At 40.5% G+C, this 26,962-nt stretch overlaps 2 protein-coding genes across 2 annotated transcripts in view; both read right to left on the minus strand.

Annotated features, from left to right (window-relative positions):
* gnav1 (guanine nucleotide binding protein (G protein) alpha v1) overlaps nucleotides 1–13,478 on the minus strand; it is a 34,536-nt gene extending 21,058 nt beyond the window's left edge. The window contains exons 1-5 of the mRNA XM_067583684.1: nucleotides 12,924–13,478; nucleotides 12,444–12,535; nucleotides 3,753–3,845; nucleotides 2,912–3,072; nucleotides 21–149 (exon numbers count right to left, since the gene is read on the minus strand). Coding sequence (XP_067439785.1) covers nucleotides 21–149; nucleotides 2,912–3,072; nucleotides 3,753–3,845; nucleotides 12,444–12,535; nucleotides 12,924–13,053 — 605 coding nt within the window. The 5' untranslated portion in view covers nucleotides 13,054–13,478. The remainder of the gene's footprint in view (nucleotides 1–20; nucleotides 150–2,911; nucleotides 3,073–3,752; nucleotides 3,846–12,443; nucleotides 12,536–12,923) is intronic.
* Nucleotides 13,479–14,782: 1,304 nt separating this feature from the next.
* Nucleotides 14,783–25,783, minus strand: pcyt2 (phosphate cytidylyltransferase 2, ethanolamine). Its single transcript, XM_067583726.1, has 12 exons — nucleotides 25,493–25,783; nucleotides 21,252–21,340; nucleotides 20,657–20,818; nucleotides 20,422–20,573; nucleotides 19,580–19,621; nucleotides 19,284–19,422; nucleotides 19,097–19,179; nucleotides 18,722–18,799; nucleotides 18,164–18,229; nucleotides 17,033–17,098; nucleotides 16,307–16,395; nucleotides 14,783–16,191 (listed from the first exon to the last, which is right to left on the minus strand). The coding sequence occupies exons 1-12, from the start codon at nucleotides 25,615–25,617 to the stop codon at nucleotides 16,074–16,076; spliced, it is 1,209 nt and encodes a 402-aa protein (XP_067439827.1). The 5' UTR covers nucleotides 25,618–25,783; the 3' UTR covers nucleotides 14,783–16,073.
* Nucleotides 25,784–26,962: the final 1,179 nt, after the last annotated feature.

Consider the following 26,962-nt stretch of genomic DNA (forward strand, 5'->3'; position numbering starts at 1 on the left):
ATGTCTCAATGAAAGCCTACCTGAAAATGAGATGGTTGACTTTGAACTGGGTCTCTATCACGCCTGTTGTCCTCAGTCGTACTCGCAGAACATCTGTCTCTGTGGGCACGTAGTCTGGAGACGTGATGCGAGGCATGTTTTCGAAGAAACTACAAGGATGAGGACGAGGAGGACATGGCACATAGAGACAGAGAGAAAGATGGGTGCAAAAAGGGCAAAAAGGTGAAAGACAGAGGAGGAGTGGGTGGAACAAGAAAGAGAGAGGAAGGAAAATTTAACAACCTGCAAACAAACTTGAGATCAAAAGAGAAAATCAGGTATCAGTTGCAGTTGTGTAACTGTGAGCGAGAGTGTGTGTGTGTGTGTCATGACCGTGTCAGCTGCCAGGTGGCAGGTAGGGTGTGCAGTGATAAGGCTGGAGCCCCAGGGGGCACAGCGGCTCATCACTATGAATATTTGAATATTCACACCATGGTTTACCATAATAATACACTGAGGCTAAGCTTTCAAACACAGATTAGCTATTAACGCAGCTAGTGTAATCAACTGTATCATGTGTGTGCACACACTCAGTGAAATGCGATCTTTTTCCAAACACACACACACACACACACAGTGACATCTCCGCCTAGCTGAACTGAGTGTGACATTCTCAACTAGTCATCCTGAATCAGTTTCTTGGACAGCGACACACATCCTGCTGCTTAAAAAAAAAACACGCTGCCTGCCAGATGCTGTACAGGGCAGACAATATGCGAGTGTGTGTTTGTGTACTTCTGTCTTTGTGAGGACCAGTCTGAGTTTAAGACTAGAGAGAGCAACCATTTTGAGCGAGTGATTTTTGCCATTGGTCAGTTCTTCAATTGACTATTTAAAGCTGCATTAATTCATTTAATTTTCACCTTATAAAGTTTGCAAGTTTAACATGTTAGCAAGCAATGGCGTATTTACACATCCAGCAGATGAAGAGCACATTTGCATTCAATTGGAATCGCGTTTCTGTCCACAAGATGAATGCTAGTCAAATATTCACTCTTTTTTTGCTCTGTTTTGCTGTCCCTCAACTCATGAGGGAAATATCTGGGTGTTTAGCTGCTAAATGCTCCACTATGTTCACCAGCTAGTCGGTGACTGTGTCTGTTTGCTGTTGGGCGGGTAGTGTACAGTGGGTTTATCAGCTGCTACCTGCATCTGAGAACACACTTGATGAAGCACTGTTTGCAGGCTGGAAAACTAAAACAATGAGCTGAAAGGTTGTAAAAAGCACTGCAGGGCTGAGGTGAACTCAGGTGATAATTCTCTAATTCTAATAAGACTCTACAGCCATGCTAGCAGCTCTGTAAGGCTCACAAAGAAAATGCTAACAAGCTGATGTTTAGCAGATATAATGTTTATGATATTCACCATCTTAGTTTAGTGTGTTAGCATGCTAACATTTGCTAATAACACTAAATACAAAGTACAGCTGAGGCTGTTGGGAATGTTATTAGTTCTGCAGGTATTTTTCAAGTATCGGACAAATTGAAATTTTTGACCTGATGATGCCATTAAAGGAAATGTTAAGGGAGCTATTAAAAATGAGGGAAACATGGATATCTGCACTGAATTTCATGGCAACCATCCTACTGTTGCAGAGAAATTTCAGTCTGGATCCAAGTGGTGGATGGACTGACACTGCCGGCCCCAGAGCCAAGCCACTTGCATGGCTAAAAATATTGAAAAGCTTTAAGGGTGAAGACTTGATTGTAGGTTTAGGAATAGAATTCATTTTAGTTCAATGGTAAACTCCAATCTATTACAACTTGGATTTTATTTTCTTAGTTTTGGTCATCATTTCTATCACTTATGATGACATTGTAAAAGTAATTGCTGAGATCTGAGAGAACAACAATATGAACAAATAACAAAAAAGCCTGAGCTGAGAAATAGGTTGTAGACAAGCTGACAGTTTAGCCAGATTATCTGAGCCACTTTATTTTATGGAGAGACCAGGAATGAGCAGAATGTCTGGTAATCCCTCATTGCACAGGACAACTGTGTGTACTTACAACTACACAAAGTCAGGTAGGTAAATAATTCAATTTGACCTAATAAGACTTGACTAGCCTGGGGGTTTATTCATCTCAACACTTGTGTTTCTTGCCCCATCTGACCTCTTTTTAGCGATGTTGCCGTGTTCCCAAGTTTGGTGAACACAATCTTTTTATTACTGATAAGAATAATGGCCAAATCACAAAAATAAGATCCAATTTGTACTACACTGTCATATCATAAGAGTCTAGAGAACGCTTTATGTCAATAAGGGTCCTCACAAGTAAAGAGGTACAAAAGTGTGTGTGTGTGTGTCTCCCTGAGGAGAGCAGACTGTGATGGTGATGTATGGTAGTTCTCAGTGGGAACCAGGGGGCCTGTCGGTGTAGATAACCCCAGAGACGAGGCCTCTCGCAGGGGTAGAGGATGAGAACAGACGGCCTCCTGGTGGGTCCCAGCTCCGTCTTACTTCTACATCACACACGCCATCCCCTCTACACTTGCACTCATCTTCTTTGCTTTCATTGTTGTGCCTGCACATGTTTTACTTTTTCTTCAATATGCACAGTTTTACACACTTTCTGTAATCACATTTTTTCCACCTCTCTGAGTTTGAGTTTCTAATCTTTTAGTAATTTCTTTGATTCTACATGCACACATCCAAAACTAAAGAACACATTTACGTATATGAGTGCATACAATTGCTGTGTATAGGTACATGTAATTACAGTTTACTTGAGTCTGGCTCCCTCCTCCTCTCCTTTCCACTCTGCGACCCTGATTACCAGTGACAGCGAGCGTATGGCCGAACATCAGCTGTTAAGTTCAGCTAATTAGACCCCTGCATCTCTTCAGCCCAGCATGAGTGTGTGCTACTCACTACAGCGCTGAGTCATTGAGCTCATACTCGTATCCCCGGGCTGCTGCGGCCCTCACCCCCTGGTCGGCCCACAGACAGGACAGGGCATGGCTCAGGAAAGGAAACAGCACCTGTTCTTCGTCAAAACATCGCCCGCATGATAGGACAGAATGGGCGTGGACCTGCAAGAAGAGACAGAGACAGAAATGTGGATGGATGATCAGGAAGGAGCGGAGGCCATATGGAAAAAAGGATGCGAGTCTCGGCAACAGGAGAAGTTTATGAGTCTGTGTCTGCTCTGTAGACTTGGTAATCAGTATGAGTGTACAAATGAATGGATATGCACGCGCACACACCCTGGTGACATTTAATAGAGGAAATACTCTCCCAGCAGGATGTGGGTGGACAGTGTATGAGCTCTGATAACTTAACAATAAAGTTCAAATCAAATTGAACCTCACAATTAAACCACCCACCTATCGTCTAACGTTCTCCTCTCTCATGCAAACAGACTTTTGATGTGTGTGTGTTTGTTGTTTGGTGTTTGTGTGTGTGTGTGGGGGGGGTGGGGGAGGGTTGTTTGTGTGTGTGTATGGGGGGTGGGGGGGTGAGGGAGGGAATGCCAGATGCTGCAGCGGGGAGATGCCTCTCTCTAGTGGCGATTAGGGTGCAGTGCAGGAAGACCAGCAACGTAAAACTCAGGCAACTCAGGAACCGAGGAGGAGCAGGATGAGAAAGAGAATGATAGGGAAGACAGAGAAGGATTTTGAGAAACGTCTGACAGGCAGACCAGTAAGAATAAAAATCAACCTGTGAGACAGACAGTAAGACGAGTAGACGTGGAGGCACACAGACCAACTACCTTGTTCCTGCTGTTTGCCAGGTTGATGCGGAGGACGCCCATACCGTGGAGGACAAACTTCATGGAGGTCAGGAGATTATCCAGCACTGCAGGCTACAAAAGATCAAGGTTCAGAGGTTAAGTACATGAGTAGCCATGGCAACGGGACAATTTTGAATTGACATATTTGAACAAAGAACTGTTAAAACCAGGAGAGTGCATTAAGTAGAGTGCAGATCTCCACCAGGTGTGTCTGGGGGTATAGTCTCATTTTTCTTTAAGATGCATAGAATATGGTAATGATATTGTGACTGAGCGTCCTGGGTTCGCCTGATGGTATAACTTAATAAGGTGACAATAAACGGGACAATAACACATTGTTATTTATTTAGAACATTTTGTTGTAACACATCACACAAAATAAAACCTATCCCTGCCTCCCTCTCCCCTCCCAAATAAAGAAGAGTTCTCACTCAGTTGTTCCTCCCAGCTCTCTTACAGTCTAGATGTTGATGATAATAACAAAAACAGGGGATTTATTCATCTCATATCGTGCCTAACTTTAGTGGATCATAACATATTGAGTATGGAATTTATCTGCAGATGCTCCGGTTCAAGATGAGACCAAACTTTTCAATGGATGTCAGTTTTTGAGCCACAACAAAGGCTAAAATGTGACCTGCAACAGACGCTCTCTAGAGCAGCAGTGAACTGTAGAGTGACACTACAGGTGATACCTTTCAAATAACACATAGTCATCTGATCCATTGTTAATGTGAAAATAGTGATTAGTGCAGCTTTAAGATGCCTGAAGTGTATCCAAACCAACATGACTTTTTGTAACTTAAGCTACAAAAAGTGTTTGTTGCTATGTAGACGATAACTCAGGGTGAAATTTTAAAAAAAGAAGAAAAACAGACAAAGAGAAAACTGATAACTGCACTGTGGGCCCTCAGACAAAATATTTGAATAATCAAATTTAAGCTGTCTGGACTTTTCACACACCACCAATACACATGTGCAATTACACTTATTCTCTACTACTCCTTAAATTGTGCATATGTTTATATGTATATGTGGACCAAAGCGTGTGTGTGTTTGCAGCTATCATACCCCATGCACCATCAAGCCTTTTGCGAGAGTACAGGGTGAAAGTGTAACTCACATAAATTAAAGTCATAACTCTGTTTTAGTGCTCGGAAACTTTGAGTCTTTATTGACTGAATAGAGAGTTGGGAAATGTTTCTGTGTGTGTGTTTCAGTGTCCAGATTTAGATGTGTTGCTCTCCCAGTGAAATATGTGAGGTGAGATAAGTGCGTAAGGTGACAGGGCTTCATCTTTTGAGGAGAGCTGCGCTGAGGGCTGCTGACACCACGGCATTAGGGACAAATTAGTCTGTGTTAGGTGAACCTTTGCTGACAGCGCTGCATTGATTTGTGTCAGAAATAAGCTGCTTTGTGCATCTGTCTCCCTCTGCCTCATCTTCACTATCGCCATCATCTCCTCAGATATGCGATTTCATGTCGCACTAAATTTGTTACATAATAATAACACATTCTTCCAGTTTCTTCCAGTCTTAAGAACAGTAAACACTGGATTTATACACTTTCTATGTTTCATGACCATAAACATCACTAAAAAATCAGATCAGGCAACTGGTGATATAGCGGTAATGGTATAGTCTTGAGGTTTGAGAAATGCAACTGTGACCAACAAGTCCTAAACTCAATGGAAAAAGCCTGTAAACAGTTTCTGTGTAAGGCACAACTGCTGTAGTGCTCTTGAGCAAGACAATAAACCCATAACGGGGCTCTGGTTAGGTTTCTTAGTGAACAACAGAGGAGGACTGGGAGGCTCTCAGGTATGAAAGGTGCAATTGTATGAGTTGAACCAACACACAGCTGAAAAATAAACACATGAAGATTAAGTTTCTTCTATTGAAAACCTGACTGGTCTCAAACCTGCTCTGCTAATAATGTGTTATTTCTTATTCTTCAACTGAATAGTATGAAGTCTGTTGTTTTTTCCATTGTGTGGACTTCATATTGGGGCAGCAACTGATGAATATTTTCATTATTAATTCATCTGCCGCTTATTTCATCAATTAATTGTTTTGTCTATAAATGTCAGAGAATAAAGAAAAATTACAAATGACTTATAATATCCCAGAGTCGTGGGTGATATTTTAAAATGTCTTATTCTGTCCATCCATCAGTTTACTGTGATGTTTGGCAAAGAAAAGCATTAAATCGTCACCTTTGAGGAGATGAAAGTAGATAACTTTTGGCATATTTGCTTGAAAAATTACTTGAACAAGTATTCAATTATCAACATAGTTGCAAATCAATTTCCTCTCAATCAACTAATCAAATAATTGACTAATCGTTGCAGCTCTTTTTGTGATAGTTATTTAGATCTAAGTGACTTTTGACCATTAGGGGAGAGACTCTTAAAGGCTTAAAGGCAACCTGTGGAGTTTTTGACCACTAGTGGCACTATGGAACAATGATTTTATAAATGGATCCTAGTGTTGTTTGTATCTTGTACATGTAAATGAGGACAAACATGCACACGTACAAGCACACCATACACATTTCCACAATGGTTCTATATGTTCTACTGGTCAACAGCTAATGGTGACCCACCATGAAAAGTAGCAATGTCCCAGAGAAGGAAGGGAAGAGGAAGAGTGTGAGATGATGTAAATGTAAATGTAAACAATGCAAATTCAAAGATGTGAATTTCCATAATGTTTTCTGAGTAGAGAAGAATGAGAAGATTGATACCACTCTCACATCTCTCCATTCATTATGAAGCTACTGCTTTCCATATCACATGTAAACCAAAAGTTCTGTCAGGAAGCTGTTTCTACAAAGTATTGCTGTCACACTCATCAAGATTAAAGGCCCGGCACACCAATCAAGCCCAGTTTGTACATGCCCACACAGTCCTGAGGGCGTCTAATCAGGCAACATAAGTGGAAACAACTGTGATTGAACTATGGATGTGTAGGGGCTTCAAGGAGAAATGCAGCTCAACAGCACACATTTAATCAGGCTTCATGGCACTGAGGATATACTTCTGCTTACATTATATACAAATGTATACTGAAGGGACATTAGAGCTTTTACTAAATATGTCATTTCATGGTAGATGTATCCAGGTTTGATGTTAGGATTTGAATCTTTTAAAATATATTTTTTTATATTTTAATATATTATATTTTTGCCTTTATTTAATAGTCAAAAGAGCAGAGAGACAGGAAACAGGGATAGAGAGAGGGCTAACATGCAACAAAGGTCCATGGCCCGAATCAAACTGCAGACTTTGCTGCTATGTGGTACATGTCTCAACCAATACACTATGAGATTAATTTCTTTGTTCAAAAGAAATATGTCAACCTCTTAAGAGATCTTGAGATAAAGTCCCATCTTCTGTTACCAGGATCTCAGAGTTCAGTCTTGGCCTGTCATATTTCGCCTCACTACAAAAGCCTGACTAGACTCAGCCTGACAAAATACTTGGGGCTCAATGTCGGATTCCCCTAATGGCCACGAATCTTTCAGTGTCCATTTTGGTGTCAGTTCACAGTATGCACCGACATGAGCTTACTTTACAAAGTCATTTGTATGAAGTGAACTTACAACAAATCCCATCTCAAAAAAGTTATATATCGATATTTTTTATAATAACAATGTATCAAATCACATATGTAATGTGAGAGGTGTCGTTAATAGCAATGATACTACAGAGATTTATCACCCGACTCTGCAGCTCCCCTCGGCTTTATGCTTTATACACAAGTTTCAGCTCATTGTTCAGCTGTCCAGCCCGCAACTTAAATGTTTTGGTTCACTCTCAGCTCTCTCCTGCTCAGCACCAAACAGCAAGCAGACATAGTTAGTGACCAGCTGGTGCACATAGTGGAGCATTTAGCACCTAAAGAGCCAGATATTTACCTCAAGAACCCCAAAAACAGAGCTAAAGAGAGTTAATATTGGACTTACATTCACTAGATGGACAGAAACATGACTCTAAATGATCATTTTGCTCCGTAACTGCTGGATGTGTAAATAAGCAACTGATGATTTGTCAATGTTGTGTTCACTGTTTGTTTCTGCTGACCCAATGTGGCCAAAAGATGAATTCATAAGCAATACAACACACACTTGCTCAGTTCAATACACTCAGGTTTGGGTGCTACAGCCTTACTTGATGTTGTATGACCAGTAGCTAATGTTGGCTAATATTAGCTTATGTTAGCAAACGTTAGATAGATATTCTCTACTTCTCTTACTGTTACATTATGTTTTAGCATTTCGTGTTATCCTGTAATTGTTACACAGTTGTCACATACTTATATAGTTACGTAGTCTCACTTCAGTCAATATAGTGAAATGAAACATTACAAATTATGTTCCCAACAGTGACCATAGAGAGACTTTTTTTTTTTTTACAAACTCAGCAGATTTGGAGCTTTATAAGCATCACAAAGGCAACATTATTTGGATTTATTAAGTTGCATTTTCTTATACAGGTGTGCTGCCAACATGCCCACCTCCTGGACTCAGACCAAACTGAATAACTGGCTCTCTCACGTCACAGATTCAGTTGTCTCTGCTTCAGTTATTTCATTCTTCTTCCTTCCTTCCCTCCCTCCACCTTTGTCCCCTTTATCAATTGTTTCCCAGTTCCTCCCACTCTGACTCAAAGCTAACTTTAGTGTTGTGTTGACAGGGAAACGGCGGTGCAAGAGGGAGGCCACCGCTAACCCTCTACAACATCAGACACTTTGTGTGTGTGTGTATAGAGAGTCTTTGTAGCCGTTTCTCTAGGTAACAAACAGTATGTGCTGGAAACTTTAAAATTGTAACTAAAAACACTTTCCACTGAATAGCTACATTAGCTGATTTTTATTCCACAACTAATTTGATGAACATTATTTTCAAGCAAAAATGCCAAATGTTCTCTGGTTCCAGCTTCTCAAATGTGAGAATTTGATGCTTTAATTTGTCATTTTTAACTATTTGAAACTATTGAAAATTGTTATGGACATTTTTCACTATTTTCTAACATTTTATAGACAACATTATTTTATGTATTCAGGAAGAAAATAATTGGCAGAATAATTGATAATGAAAATACTAGTTATTTGCAGCCGTCCATGCCTACAAACACACACACACACACACACACACACACAGAGCCTGGGGCCACAGGTGTGTCATTGAATGGTAATCCGAATCCACCATCAGCTATACGTCACCTCTCTGGATAAGTATAGAGTAAGAGGACACCCTGTTTTCACCAATGTGTGTGCATGTGTATAAGTGTGTGTGTGTTTGTGTGCTTACATTGAAGGGCAAAATCCAGAGCCCATCTCACACCTCTCTAGCTATTGTTTCATCCTGGCTATTGTTACTCCTACAGCGTCACAACCACAGTTTAAACTATTGTGGTTCACTGTGCATCGGCAGAGACATTACAACCCTCATTACAATAGTTTTATCTCTAAATCCACCCAGATACACTCAACTATTGTTCTTGTCCAGCTTTCTGTTTGGATCAGCTCCCTGAACATAGAAAACTATCAGCCGTTAGCGGTGCCTTGTGTCGTAGCATCTGCTACAAAAACACAATAACAAAGAATGTGGCTAAACTCATGGTGGCCTGATAATTACTCATTAACCACAGACTGCTCTGCTAACAATGTATAACTAAATATGTGTGTGTGTTTGTATGTTTTAAGCTCTACTGATTTCCCAAACCAAAACCTCACAGCCATTTGGGGAGAAAGCTCCCAATGCTCTCAAACACCTGAATCAACAAAGAGATTCCAGGTTGAAAAATACAAATTCAGTTCAGAAATGTTAACCATTGCCACGCCAACATGTGAACACACACAAAAAGCGTCACTTTTGTTGACACAGGGTTGTGTGTATTGGAAGAGAAAGAGGGAAAAAATGTCAGTCCATCAGCCTATCTGCAGTAAAAACACCACCACAGCCTCTGGCTACAAATAAAGAAGGGATGAGACAAAGAGGAGCCCCATTCCTACCTTTCCTCCCCTCACTCCTCCCTGGCAGGCTGTCTTGTCATGGTCCTAATGAAGCCCAAACCTGGCTGGCAGGGCCACAAAGAGCCAGACAGAGACAGAGAGACAGAGGGTTTTCAGTTTGAGGGGGCAGGGATAACCTGTCCAGTTCAAGACAGGGTCGAGCTGGTGGACACACAAACAACTTGTTCAAGATGTCAGGTAGGGCGTAAGAGACAGAAACAAACTCATGTGTGAAACTATATGCACTCAGGCCTGATAAAGAAAGATGAGCTCATGTGTGTGTGTGTGTGTGTGTGTGTGTGTGTGTGTGTGCAGAGGAGGGTGTGTCTGTGTTTGCTGTGGGTCAGGGAAGGGCAGGTTTGTGGGTTAGTGTCATTTTTCCACTTGAAAATAAGGGCGTCACCTGGGAACAAAGAAAAACCCAACTGACTGCAGTGACAACATAAGACATTTAACTACTGGAATTAAACGTGTGTGCACGCTCGCACATGTGTATACTGATCACATAAATGTTTTCATGCTACATAAGGAGAAAAACTGATGCATGCATAGTTAAAGCTGGTTAAAGCTGCTCCTGACAGACTACATTATAATACTATTTTTTTTTAATTCCAATATTTTATTTGATTATATTATTATTTATAGATAATTTAAAGATAACTATACGTATGTGTCACAGGTATATTGTTGTTACTCCATGGTTCTCTTTCAGGCACTTTTCTGTGTAATAACTCAAATTCAGAGCTAAATGTCTTTGACACAAGCAGCAACATGAGTTTTGATACAAATTACCAAAACAATACTTTTTTTGATACCGTGATTTGAGAAATATAAGCATGTTTTTCTATGAAACCCTTTTATGTTCATTTGACAAAAGAAGCCAAAGTTAATGCTGGCAATTTTCTATATTTTTATTACTGTCAACAAACCTCAATCACCAATGAATTGATCCTACTTATTATGAAGTATTGTGTGTATTGTATTCCTCTGGGCCATAGACCTCCATTGTTGTCCAAAAACTATTAAAGACATGTCAATGAGTCACACTGCTGCACCAGATGACATGTTCCTTCACCACTAAGGCAACTGTTACCGTAGTTTGTCCAAAAACAGCTCCAAAGAGTAATAACACTATGAAATTGAGGAACATGATAACTCAAGCGTCTGGATACTGACACAATATTAAGTAAGCGGGATGAATTCATCATTGGTTTGGCTCTGCCCTTGAGATTTGTTGACAATAAGAAAAATATAGAAAATCGCCAACCATAACCTTTAAATGTTGTCTAAGCAGCAGTACAAGACTGATGCCTCTGGACAAGCTGCAGACAAGGTGGCTGTTAGGAGACACGAAAGGCAACAGGAGGAGAAAGCTGTGCAGAGTGGGAGCTGAGGCGTCTTTAATATCTAGGAATGCACTGAAACATCCCAGCTGCCTGTACAAACAACTGGGACCTTCATATGTCATATCAGTGTCTGGGTGCAAATCCTAGCCGATGAGCAACTGCAAAAGTTTGACAGTCTTTTGCATATTTCCAGGACATAAATATTGAATATTTGGATATCTTTTGGATATTGGATGATCAAACACAATAACAACAAGACCTCTATTTAAATGTGATTGTTTTCTAAGTAATGTTAAAGTACGTTTCAGTTGAGTCCAGTTTTTTTTTTCTTTTAAGTTGTTAAAAGTCTGCTTTACAAACTAAATAGAGGTTAATTTGTGGGTTTTAACTCCTTCACCTTCATCTATGAACATGTCAGTCATTTCCAGTAACGTGGCCGTTATTGCAGGGAGATAGAGCAGGTATCTGAAGCATGATGAAGACAGAGAAAGGCTTTTTCTGTCATCACATACTCATTTTGTATATGCATAACAGAGAGGAGGAGGAGGAGGAGGAGGAGGCAGAGAGAGAGAGGAAAAGATACAGAACAGTAAAGGGGAAATTAGAGGGAAAAAGAAAGGAGAGCAAAAATATGGTGAGAGGTTAAAGGAGGGGGATGTGGACGAAGATAAGCCTTCAGTGAAAACAAGCTGATGGGGTGAGTGAGATTTGTGTGTGTGTTGAACCGTTTCCATTCTCCCCACCCCATCCAAACCCCTAGTACAACGGAGGAATTTGGCTTTCAGGCGCTCACACACACACACACACACACACACACACACACACACACACAGAGGGAAGAGCAGATGCGAGCCAAACCACTGCATACCAACTTGCATATGACCCTGGGTATCGTTAGAAATCTCAGTCCCCCACAGGAACTAAGCATCTCCTCGTTTTCCATCTCATCTCCTGCTCATCTCCATCACTGACTCCCCCTCCTTTATCTCTACTAACTTTCATTTCAATCCTCATGACGCATCGCTGTTGATGCAGATAACCCTGACCTCTTCAAGTCCTTTTACTGGGAACTTACCTGAAAATAAAACCTGATGATTATCCAAACCAAAACAAGTGATATGTCGGTCTATTTAAAGCACTGCTTAGTTTTGCATTACTTGTTATCTTGTAACTTGTTTGTTATGCAGCTATCTTCTACTGGAAACCCAAGTCAACTCCATGCTAATGGACTGTTATCTGATAAAAACGCAGTCAGGGTGAACCAGGCTGTGTGTGTGTGTGTGAGTGTGTGTGTGTGTGTTCCCAACCTTGAAGCTGGTGAGCTCTTGCTTGGTGAAACCATTGCTGTGGATGATCTTCATCTGTTTGACCAAAGTGCTTTTACCGCTCTCTGCTGCACCTGAAGGATGTTGAACATAGTGGGTAAACTGGGTCTTTTTTTTTAATGCATTGGAGATAAAAACACATTAAACCTGCATCTATTCATCTGTGGTAAGTTTTAATCATTGAATCTACAATAGTTAAAGTTCCTAATGAGGATTTGTGAGTTTGTCTCAAACTAAATTAACATCCTGGGGACCTTTGTGAGTTTCCAAGAGTTCCCAGGCAAAAATGAGGAATCTTATCACGTGTCATCCACTGGAAAATATCCAGTTACGGACACAGGTAGCTGCAGGTTATTACCACTCTATATATTGTATAGTACACTTATACACTTCAGTTGATCTTGGGACAAATTCCTTCCAGGTGCGTTTAAGGTGAGTTCATATTAGGATGGTCAGTCTCACCTAGTAGGAGTATTTTAACCACATTCATGTCCCGTTTGGCGAACTCGTACAGGTCTCTGTCTATCTTGGCACTGTGTATCCTCGCCTTCTTCTCCTCCTCTGTAACTTCGGTACCGAGGCACAGTCCCATCCTGAGCTCTCATCTCCTCCCTGGCCCGGCCACAGAGGAAAACAAAGCAGGGAAATCCAGACTGGGATCAACCCGAGCTCGTTTCTACGCGCAGCATGCTCCGAGTCCTCCTACTGCTCCTAAAACCGCAGGGTGCAGAAAAGAAGAGTTAAGAGAAAAAAAAAAAGTTCAGGCCATCTCCGAAACTTCAGAAGTCGCAGCTTGTGGGTCAAACCGTGCGCATCCGGACAAAACTGATTTTACGCATCGCTCCAAGTGTTTTATTTCCTCTGTCAGGAACAGGTTTTAATGGGTGGTAACTTTTCAGCGACTGTCCGCCGCCGTGAAAACACTAAAGTATTATGTCACTGTGCGCCACAGCGATTCAAACTCTGCCCTGCCGCCTTGGCAAAGACCCCAGATACTCCTGACTGCCTCCTCCCACTGCAGGCTGCTGGCCAGATGGAAAAGTTTTGGACTTCCCTGGGAAGTGACGTGCCGGGAACAAACCTGCTGATTGCGCAATTCCGTGTATTTTACCTGTGCATGCTTGTAAAAAAGCAAAATATAACACATATCTCCATGTTTTAGTGGCAGTGGAGGAAAAATAACTAAGTACATTAAGTACTGTAGTACAACTCTTAGGGGCCTCTACTCTGTGATTATACATACAAAACATGTGATCAGCTTATTTGATATGATGCATTATTATAGATTAAAGCCCCATGAATACATAACCCACACAGGTGTTTTCAATTATTCTGCTTGAGCTGCTCAGGAGAGTGCAGAGCTATGGTGGGATTTATGAGAGGTCACCGAGGCCCACATACTTACAAGAGTGATAAAGTTTTAACTTGTCCTGCAACAAAACTAACAGGATAGTGAGACAGATGTCAATCGAGGCAACACTGACACCCACATAGTCCTGAGAAAAGGTTTTATCAAACAAAATAAGTCAAATATAGCCTGCCTTTGGTGGTCAAGAGTTGTGAGTTAGTCAACTAAAGAGTGATTTTTCTTCTGGGATTTGTCTTGAACAAGTTTTAAATGCCTGAAGAAAAACAAAACAAATCAGAGATGTTAAAAAGTCTCATTTGTTTTCTTTCATATCTCTTCAATCCTCTGGTGACCACTAAGGGTCCCTAACCCTAGCTTGGGAACCACCACCCTGGGGTAATCCTCACCAGAGTAATATTTAAATGGCATTATAACTGTCACTTTTTTCCTTAGTCTGACAGCTGGGAGTCAAAACCCGCAGTTGTTTTTGGCAAATGGGTCCCCTCTGGTGCCCTTGAGAGGCTCCTGTGCAAAATAAATACTTCACTGTTTCCTTCAGTGAAAACCAGAGCAGTGTAAAAATACTTACAGTAAGGAGGACTGCTTTGATCAACGGCCTCACTCTCCACATGAAACGCCACAAAACAGAAAAGACTGCAATCTTTCAGCTGAGTGATCCCATCCTCCCTGCAGAAGTTCCTCAGGAGCGCTCGGGTTGGCAGATTAAAGGCTCTTTGTGTTCGTAATGAGGTGACGGTTTTCAGTTTTTGTTTAAATCTGAGAGCGGTGTGAAGGGGACAGGACCATTTGGATTTAGCAGTTTCTGAGCGGCTGTGGCCTCATTTCACTGACTCAGTGAACCATGAAGACCGTATCTGCTGATCCAACAAAGATCTCTGCCATCAGGCGGCATACTGGATGTTATTTCTCCCCTGTGTAGTTCAGTCCAGACTGCAGTAAAACAGACATCAGGTAACACTTTGCCATATTGCCAGTTTAATAAAGGGGAAATTTACACTTTACAAAATAGTGATTTAAAGGTAGTAAAATTTCCACCATGTAATATTTAGAAACCTTCCAACCCACAGACACACTTCAAATCCTCTTTGTCTCGCACCATTGGCATTTCACCTCCAGGTTAATATGCCCCTTATAATGACAGGAAGAGCAGCAGACAGTAACCTTCAACAATCTACCAACGTTTGTGGAGACAGTTTGACAGTGATATTAGGTCCCAAATCTTGAAGTCCTTGGATTGTCTTGTGAACAAAGGAGAAAAGGACATTTCTTGAACATAGACTGAGAATGGAAGGACTCGAGAACTCTACTGACCCAGCTGCAGACACAATCCAGTACTACAGACTTTAATTTGAGTGGAATCAGAAGTTTATACACAGCCCTTACATTAGTTATAGCTCCAGGAATGAGGCACTACTATAATTTACAGCGCAAACACTCACTCACTGACCTCATTCAGCTCTCGCTCTCTCTCTCTCTTTCTCTTTCTCTCTCTCACACACACACACACACACACACACACACACACACACACACACATGTACACACACAGTGCAAATTCAGGTAGTTAAAATCCACAGTTAAAATTAGAGGACTACTTCACAGATCATTTCATGCAGTAATTATGTTTTTTTAAGGATGGATAAAAGTAACAAAGTGACTTCTAGAGATTAAAATAAATTGATAGACAACATTCAACCTTATTTGATGACACGTCTAAAACTGATCATTAAAAAACTGATTTGGTTCAAAGTCTAAAAACATACCCGATAATGACATTAGCACTTTGTCAATAAGTTATGAATAATTACAACATACCACTTTTACACTTATACATGTACAGTAGTGTGTGATTACATGGACAAAACCAATACATGACAGAAGATAAAAATAACTGAGTCCTCTGTGGAGGAAGAGAGGTGTAAAGGGATTTGCAGGTTAAATCGTAGCATGTGTAAGGTGTTTGGACTTTTTGTGTTCTTGTCAAGGCAGATCTATTCTAATCCCATTAGGCTGGAGAAGTTCATATAGAAGAAAGCTGAGAGAAGCTAACGCCACAGTGTGTGCGACGTAAAGCAGGATTCTGCACCCAGAAGACTAGCTGAGACTGGCTGATCCTCCCCAGGTTGTAGACACCCACGTCATGGACTTTCCCAATGAGTCAGTTGAGTCCAACCTCTTAAAGCTGACTGTACCAGGACGAGTAAATCAGACACAGAACCAGTCAGCCCGGGTCTAATGTCTCACTAGTGAGCAGCCTGGGCTGTAGCTTCACTCTGCTCTTGCTCCTCTCTCTTCTTCATGGCCTCGATCACTGCCATCTCCTTGGCCTCCTTCTTTTGGTTCCTGGCTTCAAACTGCAGCCTGTGGAGAAGAAGGAGGACATGAAGTTGGAAAGATACAGACTGAAGTGACAATTAAAATGCAGATGGAAATGACAAGGAAGTGAAAGCAAATTCAGGAAAGAGGAGACCCCGACCTGTTTTCAATGATCCTCTGGACGATGTCATCAGTGGTGAGATTGTTCCCACTATTGATGGTCCTGAATATCCCCCTCTTCTTAGGCTCCTGAGGGAAGAACACACAACTGGCTTTATTAAACCACGCAAGGCCAAAGTCATCTTCTGTCATCCCTGTGAACAATGAGGTCCAGCCTCAGACCACTCAGAGCAATTTTGGAAAGCCAGAGTGGAACAATAACACAAATCACTGTGAAAATGTGAGCTATTATGTGTTACTCTCAGGCATCAAACACTACAGTGCCCCCCTGAGGCCAGTGAGGATACATTTGTAAAACCAAGGTCACATCATTCCTAAACATTTTGTCAGATTTGAATTTTTCAATTTCAGTGACTCAGGCAACAACTAAAAGAGAACACATTTTCAGATTAAACTGCAGTGTTATAAATATAAGTATTAGTATTATAAGTGTGTCCTTGTGTATTTGTGCCATAAAATTTCTTACAGTCTTGCAAAATTAACAACCTGCCACTTTCTTACTACACTCAACAATGATTGTTACTAGACAGCAGTGTTGTAAAGGAACATCAGGACATAGGTTTGATTGTATTTTGCTGACCTGTTTCTCTGTTTGAATCAGATTGTGGGCCAACAGTGTATTTTGACCTTGAACTGTTATCAGATAACAGACATAATAAATAAATGCAGGCCTTGCTGCACGGACACAAGAGGACTTTGTACTCACAGCGTAGGGGTCTGACCCATCCTTATCTGGAAACACCTCTGTCTTGCCATGACACACCAGATCCACCTGTACATTTACACAAACACACATCAAGTTAAACCAAACATCATAGTACAGAGAAATATAAACTGTATTCTTCCATATGTATGTCTTTATGTCTACATGTACAGTCACACTCTATGTAGCAACTATATGCTTTACTTATCTGACGCCTATCACCACAATGCTTGAATAAAAAGTGTTATATTGATTTGATCTACAATGCTGTGAACTGGTTTATTCACTACACAGTGTATCTGACAGATTTGTTCAAGTTCAAAGGTCTTTCCTCTGATATTTCAACTGTCCACAAGGAGGCGCCACATGGTTCAGTACTGGGCCCTTTCCATTTATTTATTTTTACACTTTTTTACACTGTAAACTATCTTAAAAGGAATCTTTCAAATGCAGTAGTCATACAGTGATCTATTGTTTTGGCCTACACTGATTCAGTTGAGTTGAAACTAGTTTTAAATGTCTGTTTTAAATTTAAGGGATATACCTCTTCAAATCCAATACTGGCAAAAGTTTACCCTGTATGTGAACTTGTTAAGTAACTTTTGAAACAGTCTCCTACTCTAATTACTTTGAGTTTATATTGGATGACAGTTTGTTAATTTTTGTTAACTTTCAGAACAAGTCCTGTTTCATATTTGTAGCCAGAAAGACGAGCAGCTGTAACTTCTCACTGGTATTATGTTTTGAATTAACGTCTCTACCAGTTTACTGCATATGTTGTACATCGCTTACAATTGTGCCTAAAATCTCAGAATTCACTGGCTCTAATACACACATAATTGTGTTTTGTATGAGAAAACATGCTGGCCGTCCTACTCCTTAATTTATAAGGGCATCTTTCAGCAGCTTCTATCACCACCAATGTCAAACTAAACTACTTCCAGCTCTTGTCTGTACTGAGAGTATAAACAGAGCTTGGTAAAAGAGCTCTCATGTGGGCAACATCTGCTTGGAATGAACTACAAAAAAATAGGAAATAACAGACACCTATCACCTTAAAGGAACACAAAGTTATGGTAAGTTTAAGAAACTGAAATGGAAAATGTTGTTGTTGTAATGTATAGTTTTACTCACCTTAAAATGATCCAGCAGGTCTTTGCCCACTGCATAGGGTGCACCAATCACCACCTCTGACACATACTATAGAGAAAGAGACAGGTTCATAAAGTTAATTTCTCTAATGATAAAACTTTTCATGTCAATGCCTCATATCAATTACTGCATTTCCACTTAAATGTCAAAGTTTAACTAAAGAACATCTTTTAATACAGCCGAGTTTTTACAGCTCACTGCTTCAATTCTGACAACTTCTGCACCTCGTCATCAGGCAATGAGTAAAACTGATGACAGAGCAGAACAATTTGGCCGTTTTTAGGATTGTTTTACATGTTTGGTTTGTGTAATGGTCTCATAACTTGGTTTGACTTGACAACACACACACACACATACACAGTGCAGATGGGGGTACAGAGACTCATTGTTTGGACTGATAGCCGACCAGCAGGAATGGAGGACATAGAGCCAAGTTCAGCCTACAGTGCTGTGAGCGTGCGGGGTGAGAATATGTCCCACTGTGCTGAACATTTAGCGCTCTGTGTGTATGTGTGTGTGTGTGTGTGTGTGTGAACTCACCCGACAGGCCAGGACGCTCAGTGTTCTCTCATGGATGTTCATGATTGGATAGTTCTTCCCCTTGTACCGATTCACTTCCTGAGGAGAACCAAGAGCTCAGTCACCACGTTTACATTTTTAGCCAACACTTGCATCAAAAGGACAGAACACAGGAAGTTTAAAAGTAGTGTGGGTGTACATTCCTAGACCTCCAAAACTGCAAACAGTTAAGAGGGGCTTCTTTCCTGTCTAACCATAAAGTCTGAGCTGCTCTTGAGTTAACGTGTTCCAAATGTTTCTCTTTAAAAGTGCTGAAAAAGCAGGGAGGGGTGAAGTTCTCACCCTTGTGTCAATGCCTTGATGTGTATGTGTATACTTGTGTGTAATTTGGCGTACCTGGTCGAAGTGCAGACCTACAATGACGTAGGGCCTCTCTGCCTGCTTATAGACCATTTCCAAGAAGTCAACATGGCCGATGTCTGCCAGGAGATTGTGGTCAAGGCAACAACTACACACACAGTAGACGTGTTGTTCTCCTAGAGTTCATGCCTCAGTTCTGATTATTTCTGCATGATAAGGATACGGAAAAGGTCGAATGCCCCTGCTACATAGATAATGGTGTCTCCGAGCTGAGGCTCCTTTCCTGAGGCGAACTGGATGATCTTCTGGGACGTCTGCAGGAACTGAGACACTCCTGTCCATGGACTGTGGCCTTTAGGACCCTTAAACACAACAGAATATAGTGAATCATACTGACCCATACCTATCATGGTGACAATGCGATATCCCATTTTGCAAGCAGTCTATAAATCCCTTCTAATAATAATAATTACAGTTTATTTACATAGCAGGGTTATAATAACACAGAAAGCAACTCACCTTTCCAAAGTTGTCTGTATGCTGCTGGTAATCTGGGTTATCCTGCAGAAGTAATTAAGGAGGAAAAGATTAGATCATCACCAAAACAACAAACAACAACCACTCATACATTAAATTATGAGTACACACACATACAGACTCTACAGGGGATTTCATAGTTGTGCGTCAAGGGCTTAAACTTTCTTCATTCTTCAGTGCGTATGCAGACATGTTCCACACATGTGCACTAGAGGACAAGATGACAACTCCACAACAAGGGACCAAGGGACATAGGATGGGGAATGCAGTACGTATATAATTTCAATTCAATTTTATTTATACAGCCCCAAATCACAACAGAAGTTATCTCAGGGCACTTTTCACATAGCAAAATCTACAGTACATACAAAATGCACACACAACAAGCATCCAGTTTGCTGTCTAGTGCATGCACAGTTGACATGTTGGCCTTGCTTACAGTACACATAGTCACAAATTTTGAGACATGGGCAGATGACAAAATGTACATCACGTGGATCCATGCGGATGTGGCAACCATGAATTCGGCTTATCAGCTACGAAGCCTACGCACATAACTGCTGTAGTTGACATGCACCTCCTTTAAAAATGTATCAACATGTCAGGGCTAGCTCTAAGTATCATACTGAGTTACTCAATATTGAAGGGAAAATGAAAGAATACACAGTTACTGTGGGGGAAGTAATGAAAGCACGATATGGCCTGATCACGTACGATACATCCGTCTTGTGTTGCCATAAATGGGTGAAATTTAACACTGAACATTAAAACTAAACCTACTGCTGTGAAGCCTTTACATGAAGTATAAATGCAGATTAACTCACCATGTTGCTGTGATGAGCTTTGGTCATTAGAAGCATACGTCCCACCAGGTCAGTGGTGGAGACGCCCTGCGTGCGTTTACACTCCCGGTAACGGCCTGCAAGTTTCACCTCTTCATATGTGTCCTTGCCATCTACGGTCAGCGTGATGTCATCTGGTCGACATAAAACCATGACATTAGTCCATCATCATCAGACACGTGAGAGAAGACACGTGACTTCCTGTCAACTGGCTCACCTCCGTGCACGCAAAAGTCACAGTTGTACTTGTCCAGAGTCTCCAGGGTGGTGACGTAGGGTGCTCCTTCTACTATCTCATCCACCCACTTGATGGCCCGCACCATCTTGTAGCGTTCCTCCTGAGTGAAGACCGGGGGGCCCTTGTGCTTGGAAATCTCGGCTTTTGACAGAGAGTGAGGGAATGAATTGATTATTATTAACACATCACCACCATCCGGATAGTTAACAAGTTTATACGACTTCTAACACGGCTGCCTTGCAAATGTGTGAGTCAACTGACAGAATCAAGCCAAAATAACCAGATCATATAAGCATTAGTAGCTTGTATTTGTGTACTACAGTGTAAAAGTGACCTTAGAAAATTAAACATTTACAATCAACAGCTGTTTAGCCTCTTGCCAGTAAGAGAGTACAGAGGTTAGCTTTGTTGCTATCTGCAGTAACAACAGAGTAATAAGCCTCGCACCAAAAAGCTGTGTAAAAAGATAACTGGACTTGCTGATTGTGAAATGATATGATAAATGTGAACCAGCAGAAAAACATACCTCAGACATTTTGATCTAATAATGTGTGCATGTGCGTTGCAGTCTTACCATCTGTATGCACTCCGACTATGAGGTAATCTCCCATGCCTTTAGCCTGCCGCAGCTGGTTGGAGTGACCATAGTGCACCATGTCATAACTGTGGAGACAAGAAAGAGAGACGCTAACGTCATCAGCATGGAAAACAATAGATACTGTGAGTGCTTAGACTAAACAAAACACAGAACAAAACAGATACACAAACACAATACAGGATCTGGCCTTTACAATTAGCATCATTGTCTTTTAAATGTCTTGAAAACGCACCTTTGTAGTATAGCTTTGACTGCAGAGTTCTACTTCTCTTTTTACTGTGACGTTACACAGTAGAGTAAGCCGAAACACAGAAACAAAGACCTTATGACACAGTGAGTGAAAATGATAAAGGTTAGTGGGAGAAAGGTAACGTTCAGAGACACACATGTACCTTGTGCCAATGTTTATTTGTCTTCTGCCATTCAGTAACTTCTACAGTTAGTGATTTTTTTTGTCAGCTTGCCTTTTTTAAATAAAGTCAATGTGAGTGTTCCTCCCTAACTGCAACATTCTCGTCAAAGTCTTCACTGATCTTAACCAAAAGAGAAAAAAAAGAAATTGATTTTGTCATTTCTAGGTATATTTAATTTAAACAATCGTATCTCTGGTCCTGGAATACTATAAATGTTGCTCAATCGGAGTTAAGTTTGTGCAGGTTTTGATGAAAATGTGCTGCTGTTCAGCACCCTACAGCTTCACATTCCTTCACTTACAAAACACTCAAATCTCATACAGCTCAACCACAGACTGAGCAGCTTCACAAGAGCAGCTGGAGGTTAAGATCCCAGGTTGGACAAAAGCGTTATCATTTATGAATATGAGTGGGTTCACGTTACACATTTGTATTTGTGCTATTTTAAGAGATCTCAAATTGCTGAATATTAGAAAAGTTATGTGTAACGAACATGTCTCAAAGTAGAACTACTACTCATTTTTACATATCCAAAAAACATATTGAAGTCATTTTCAATCCAGTCACTTTTCATCTGCAGGTCCACATCTCTGACTGCATCTGTGGGTTACCTCCAACAGATGAGACTGCTTTAATTCATTTAAATTCATTAATGTGTGACCCCGTCACCAATCAGTCATGCAGTGTGAAAACCACAAAGACTTCAAGACTCCCGATTACAAGAAAGTTGTGTAGTGTGAAGATGACTTTGAAAGTGGTGTAGTGTGTCCACGGCATTAGAAAGCCCTGTCTATCAGTATTCCTCCAGTAAGCAGACCTCTCTTCTCTAAAGACATTACCACAAGCTGCTGTAATCCTCCAACCCCACTCACCTTACCCAGACAGGATCAGTTAAACACTCTGCTCTCCGTTGTAAATTTATCTGCTTCAGGGTGATGAATATGCAGATCAGTGCTTGCCCTGTGATAATTCTGCAGTACTGAACTACAACTTGATGACAGTTTTAGTGCTTTAAGAGTGAAAACAGTAAATACAGTGAGGTCATGCCTAATTCTAGTGTAGTGTATTTCAATGAAATGAATAAACTAATTTATTTGATTAGATGCAGTCAAAAAGTGCTAACAAAACATATTTTACAGTCTTGAACGTTCCAAAAATGTAACCAAATTTGAGTTGAGTTAATAGAGCAATGAATCAATCAATCAATAAACACTACCCTTTGGATACATCGTCTGCAGTTTTATTAATGAAAAAAGTAATTATTACACTGATGTGTAATAAAATGATCATATCAGATGTTCCTACTGCCTCAATGTTAAAATGTCAGAGTAATATAAACAGTGGTACGCTTATGTAATTGTACAACTTGGCCAAAGTGGTCGTAACTGATAGAAAGGCACTTTTTCCAGACATGAATATTTTGCAGGTACCCTGGCTTTGTGCCACAGACCACCAGTGGTCTCCAGACCTCAATAACTGCTACAGTCTACTGGGTATTTGGGCTTTTGGCCATCATGCTGCAGAGAGCATAGTATCATACTATTTAATATTTTCTCTTTCCCCATATGTGCGCCTCTTTTCTCTTCCTTTTGTAGTAATATTGCCATTAGTAATTGTGCCATTAGTGATATGTCATTAAAGCTGCAGTGCGGCACTTTGACATATAAATCAACGTCCATTGCGTTCAAGCCCTTGCCAAACACTGATTAAGCCTATCACCGCCAGATAAATCCGTATTTCACAGTAGACAGAGTATCCCAGAATGCATTTCGCATCAACTGGCAGCCAAGGTGGAGATTAAGCTGTTGTAATTTTCACTGTAGGACTGTTCACGTCGCTTTATTAAGTTTTAATATTTTTCAGGTGAGAAAGTAACCATGTAGATTCCCAATATGTGGTCAGTTTATCCAAATAACATTTTCAGAGCTGTGAGGAGCCGCTGGCTGCATGAGACCAGCCGGTCGCCATACGTCATAAAGCACGCATCGACGGTGTTTTTGTTATTACTCACACTGCCAAAAGGGGGAGACAAAAGTTCCGCACTGCAGTTTTAAATATAATATACTGTGTCTCAATATATCACCCTTTTAACCCGCCAAAAAGACGGAACACCAGCCCATCATGTAGACATGTTGTTTAGGCATCATGCTGAACGACATGTTCACTATGTTAGCTATTTATAACCACCACATGAGATGGGCCATGTCAAAACTTGCTATCAGCAACCCAGTCACTTCCTTGTGCAGCAAGTGAGTCCACGAAAGAATTTACACGTTGCATATTTGGAGTCAGTTGTCTCTTCAGCTGTAGCCAAATCATGTGAAGAGCGTGGGCTTTTTCTCATGGTACAAAGGTGTGACAGCAGAGTTTCAAATAACAACAACAACAACAACAACATTGAGATATGGCTGTTTTGAACGTCAACCAACCCCGAGATGTTTGTATCAGTGTGACAGACAGACAAGACAGAAATTTATATGAGACAACCACGAAGCAGACGCGGGAGGTATTAATGTCAGGATTGCACATAGGAGAGGCAAAATTAAAGATTAGGTCTACAAACTGCAGATGTCATTTGAACATCTCAACCATTTTCACAAGAGATGTGTTCAAAAATATCCTCTCTGGGTTCAGAGATGTGTTATGAGCTTTTACAACCAGTATGTGAGATACCTGCATAGGAAACATAACCCTTCTCGGGTTTCATCTTTAGGACTTCCCTATTCTTTAAAGTCCCCCTCCACTCAAAAATGTGTTTTTCTTCTTGTTGCTACAGTTGGATGTTTGTGCTTCACTGTTTGTTTAATGATGAATGTGCAGAGTTTGACACTAGAGGGCTGTTTCAACATTCATCTGCTGAATGAGGAAAGTTTCTCTGAGCTCAATGAAAATCAGATTTTAAGAAGTAGGCCTGCGAGCATTATTTGTGACATCACAACTAGTTTGGACGCCAAGTGTGATCCAGTATTCAACTTACACAAGTGTGATGTTGAAACTTGAAGCCTCCAGTGCACAAACACTGAGAATGAACTTTACAGTGAAGTAAGAGACATCTTGTGTCCAGCTGTCAAACTTCTGAAATGAACATTATTTGCATATTTATAGATGCCAAATTTTTTAATGATGGAGAAGGAGGAGATGACATTTTAAGGATTTTAATGAGGTAATTTAACTTTTTTTGTGGAAAAGCCATATCAGACACAAATATTATTCAAAGTAGAGTATTTTACACACATCTTAAAACATGTCTGGAGGGGAATTGAAATACAGTAGTTGCACTTCCGTCTGGGTATAGCTTCGTACAAACACACAGGCAATATCAAAATATCACTTAACATAACTTCCGGCAGTAGTGTGAGAACCTTGTCCTTAACTTAACTTACCTTATGCAACTGAGCCATAGAATAGATGTACATTACAACAGCCGGTGTACGAGAGAAAACGTTATGCAATGTGTTTTGTGGATGAAAACAGTTTAGGAATCGGGACAAACCAGCAAACTCATGTAACCGTTTTGTATTATAATCCCTTTTAAAATGTGCTGGGCTAACCTTGGACTGACAAGTTGGTTTTAACTAAACTGACTACGGTAGTTATTTATGGAGTATGAGTTGGTTTAACTCCTGTTGCTAAGTTACTAACTGCTAATGTAAGTAAGCTAACTAACTAGCATTAGCATGCTAACCAGCCACTGAGTTCCTGATATGTGATACAAAACAACCGCTTGAAAAGGACAATAATCTTGAGAAGAAAGTGTAATATACCAGCACTGACAGTCAATCAGCGACGGTTACGCAGACTCACCATCCGTCACACCACAGCCGGACTACGCGCCTCCTTTTCTCCGGGCTGCACCCTGAACCACCCGGCTTACTGTAGCCGGCTTCACCCCCCTGGTCGTCGGTGGCGTGGTGACCGTTTTTGATCATTTCGACAGGTCCAGGCAAATAGCTTACTGGTAGCACAAAAAACGAGAGGTAGAGTACGTTTAAACGTATTTAACTTAATCAAAAAGAGATCAATTCCTAAGGACGTGTTCTTGTGCGTCTCTGTTATCCCAGAACAGACAGTGAGTGACACTGAACCGGCCAACGCCTCCAAAGCAACGTCACATCGACTGAGCGATTGCATAATCATGTCACGTGGTCTGAAATAACCAATGAACACTGACAAAATACTAGTGGTGGAAAGCACCTAAATAATAATAAATTATTATCATTATTATTATTATTATTACTCAAGTAGTGCGCTAATTTTGATGTCAGGCACTGTCCTTCAGTATTTCTATTCTCTGCAGTGGTGGAAGAAGCACTCAGATTCTTTACTTGAGTAAAAACACCAATACAGCAATGTAAAAATACTCCATTACAAGAAAAAGTCCTGCATGAAAAATCCTACTTAAATAAAAGTACTCGTTTCGTCCCTCTGACTGATTTATTATGATTATAATTATTATTAACATTTATTGAAATTAAACCATGTGAGAAGTTCAGGGGGAAAAATCACTTGGTGGAGCTGTTAACAACTCATAGACATCTGAAATGTGACCCGGACTACACACTGCTTTTTGTAAGACGTCAAAAGCCAAAGAGGTTGGAAACCACTGGTTTCATCTTTAACAATGTGTTGTCTTTCTAAAGCTTGTTCTATTATCCAATGGGTCAAATCTTCATCTGAAAAGTAACTAAAGCTGTCAAATAAATGTAGTGGAGTAGAAAACACAATATTTCCCTCTGAAATGTAGTGGAGTGGAAGTATAAAGTAGTATAAAATGGAAATACTCAAGTACACGTATGTCAAAATTGCACTTCAGTACTTGAGTAAAAGTACTTAGTTACAGCAGTTAAAGCAGTTAGATTTTCTGCTGCTTTATAAATGTACTCTACTACACTTTGGTGTGAAATATTGAACTTTTTTACTCCACTTCAACTTAATAATAGCTCATTACCCATAATTTTATAGATTAAGAAACATTACTGGTTAATCAAAAATTGCTCAACCTCAACCAGCTACATTAAAATTCTGCTTTCACACTTATGCATCATAAAAAATACAGTAATATAGTATAAAAGAATATAACAGACAGGGGACATTCTGCAGCACAATGAGTGTTTTTTGAGTACATTTTGCTTATAATGCTTTTATTCTTGTAGTTAAGAAGAATCTTTTTTGCAAGATTTTATTGAATGATTTCTGTTAATGGTGATGGACTCAAGTAGAATCTTGAATGCAGGACTTAAACTTGTAGTGGGATATTTTTACATTGCTACTTTT

Source organism: Thunnus thynnus, chromosome 3 (genome assembly GCF_963924715.1).
Source record: "Thunnus thynnus chromosome 3, fThuThy2.1, whole genome shotgun sequence".
In the NCBI taxonomy this organism is placed as follows: Eukaryota; Metazoa; Chordata; class Actinopteri; order Scombriformes; family Scombridae; genus Thunnus; species Thunnus thynnus.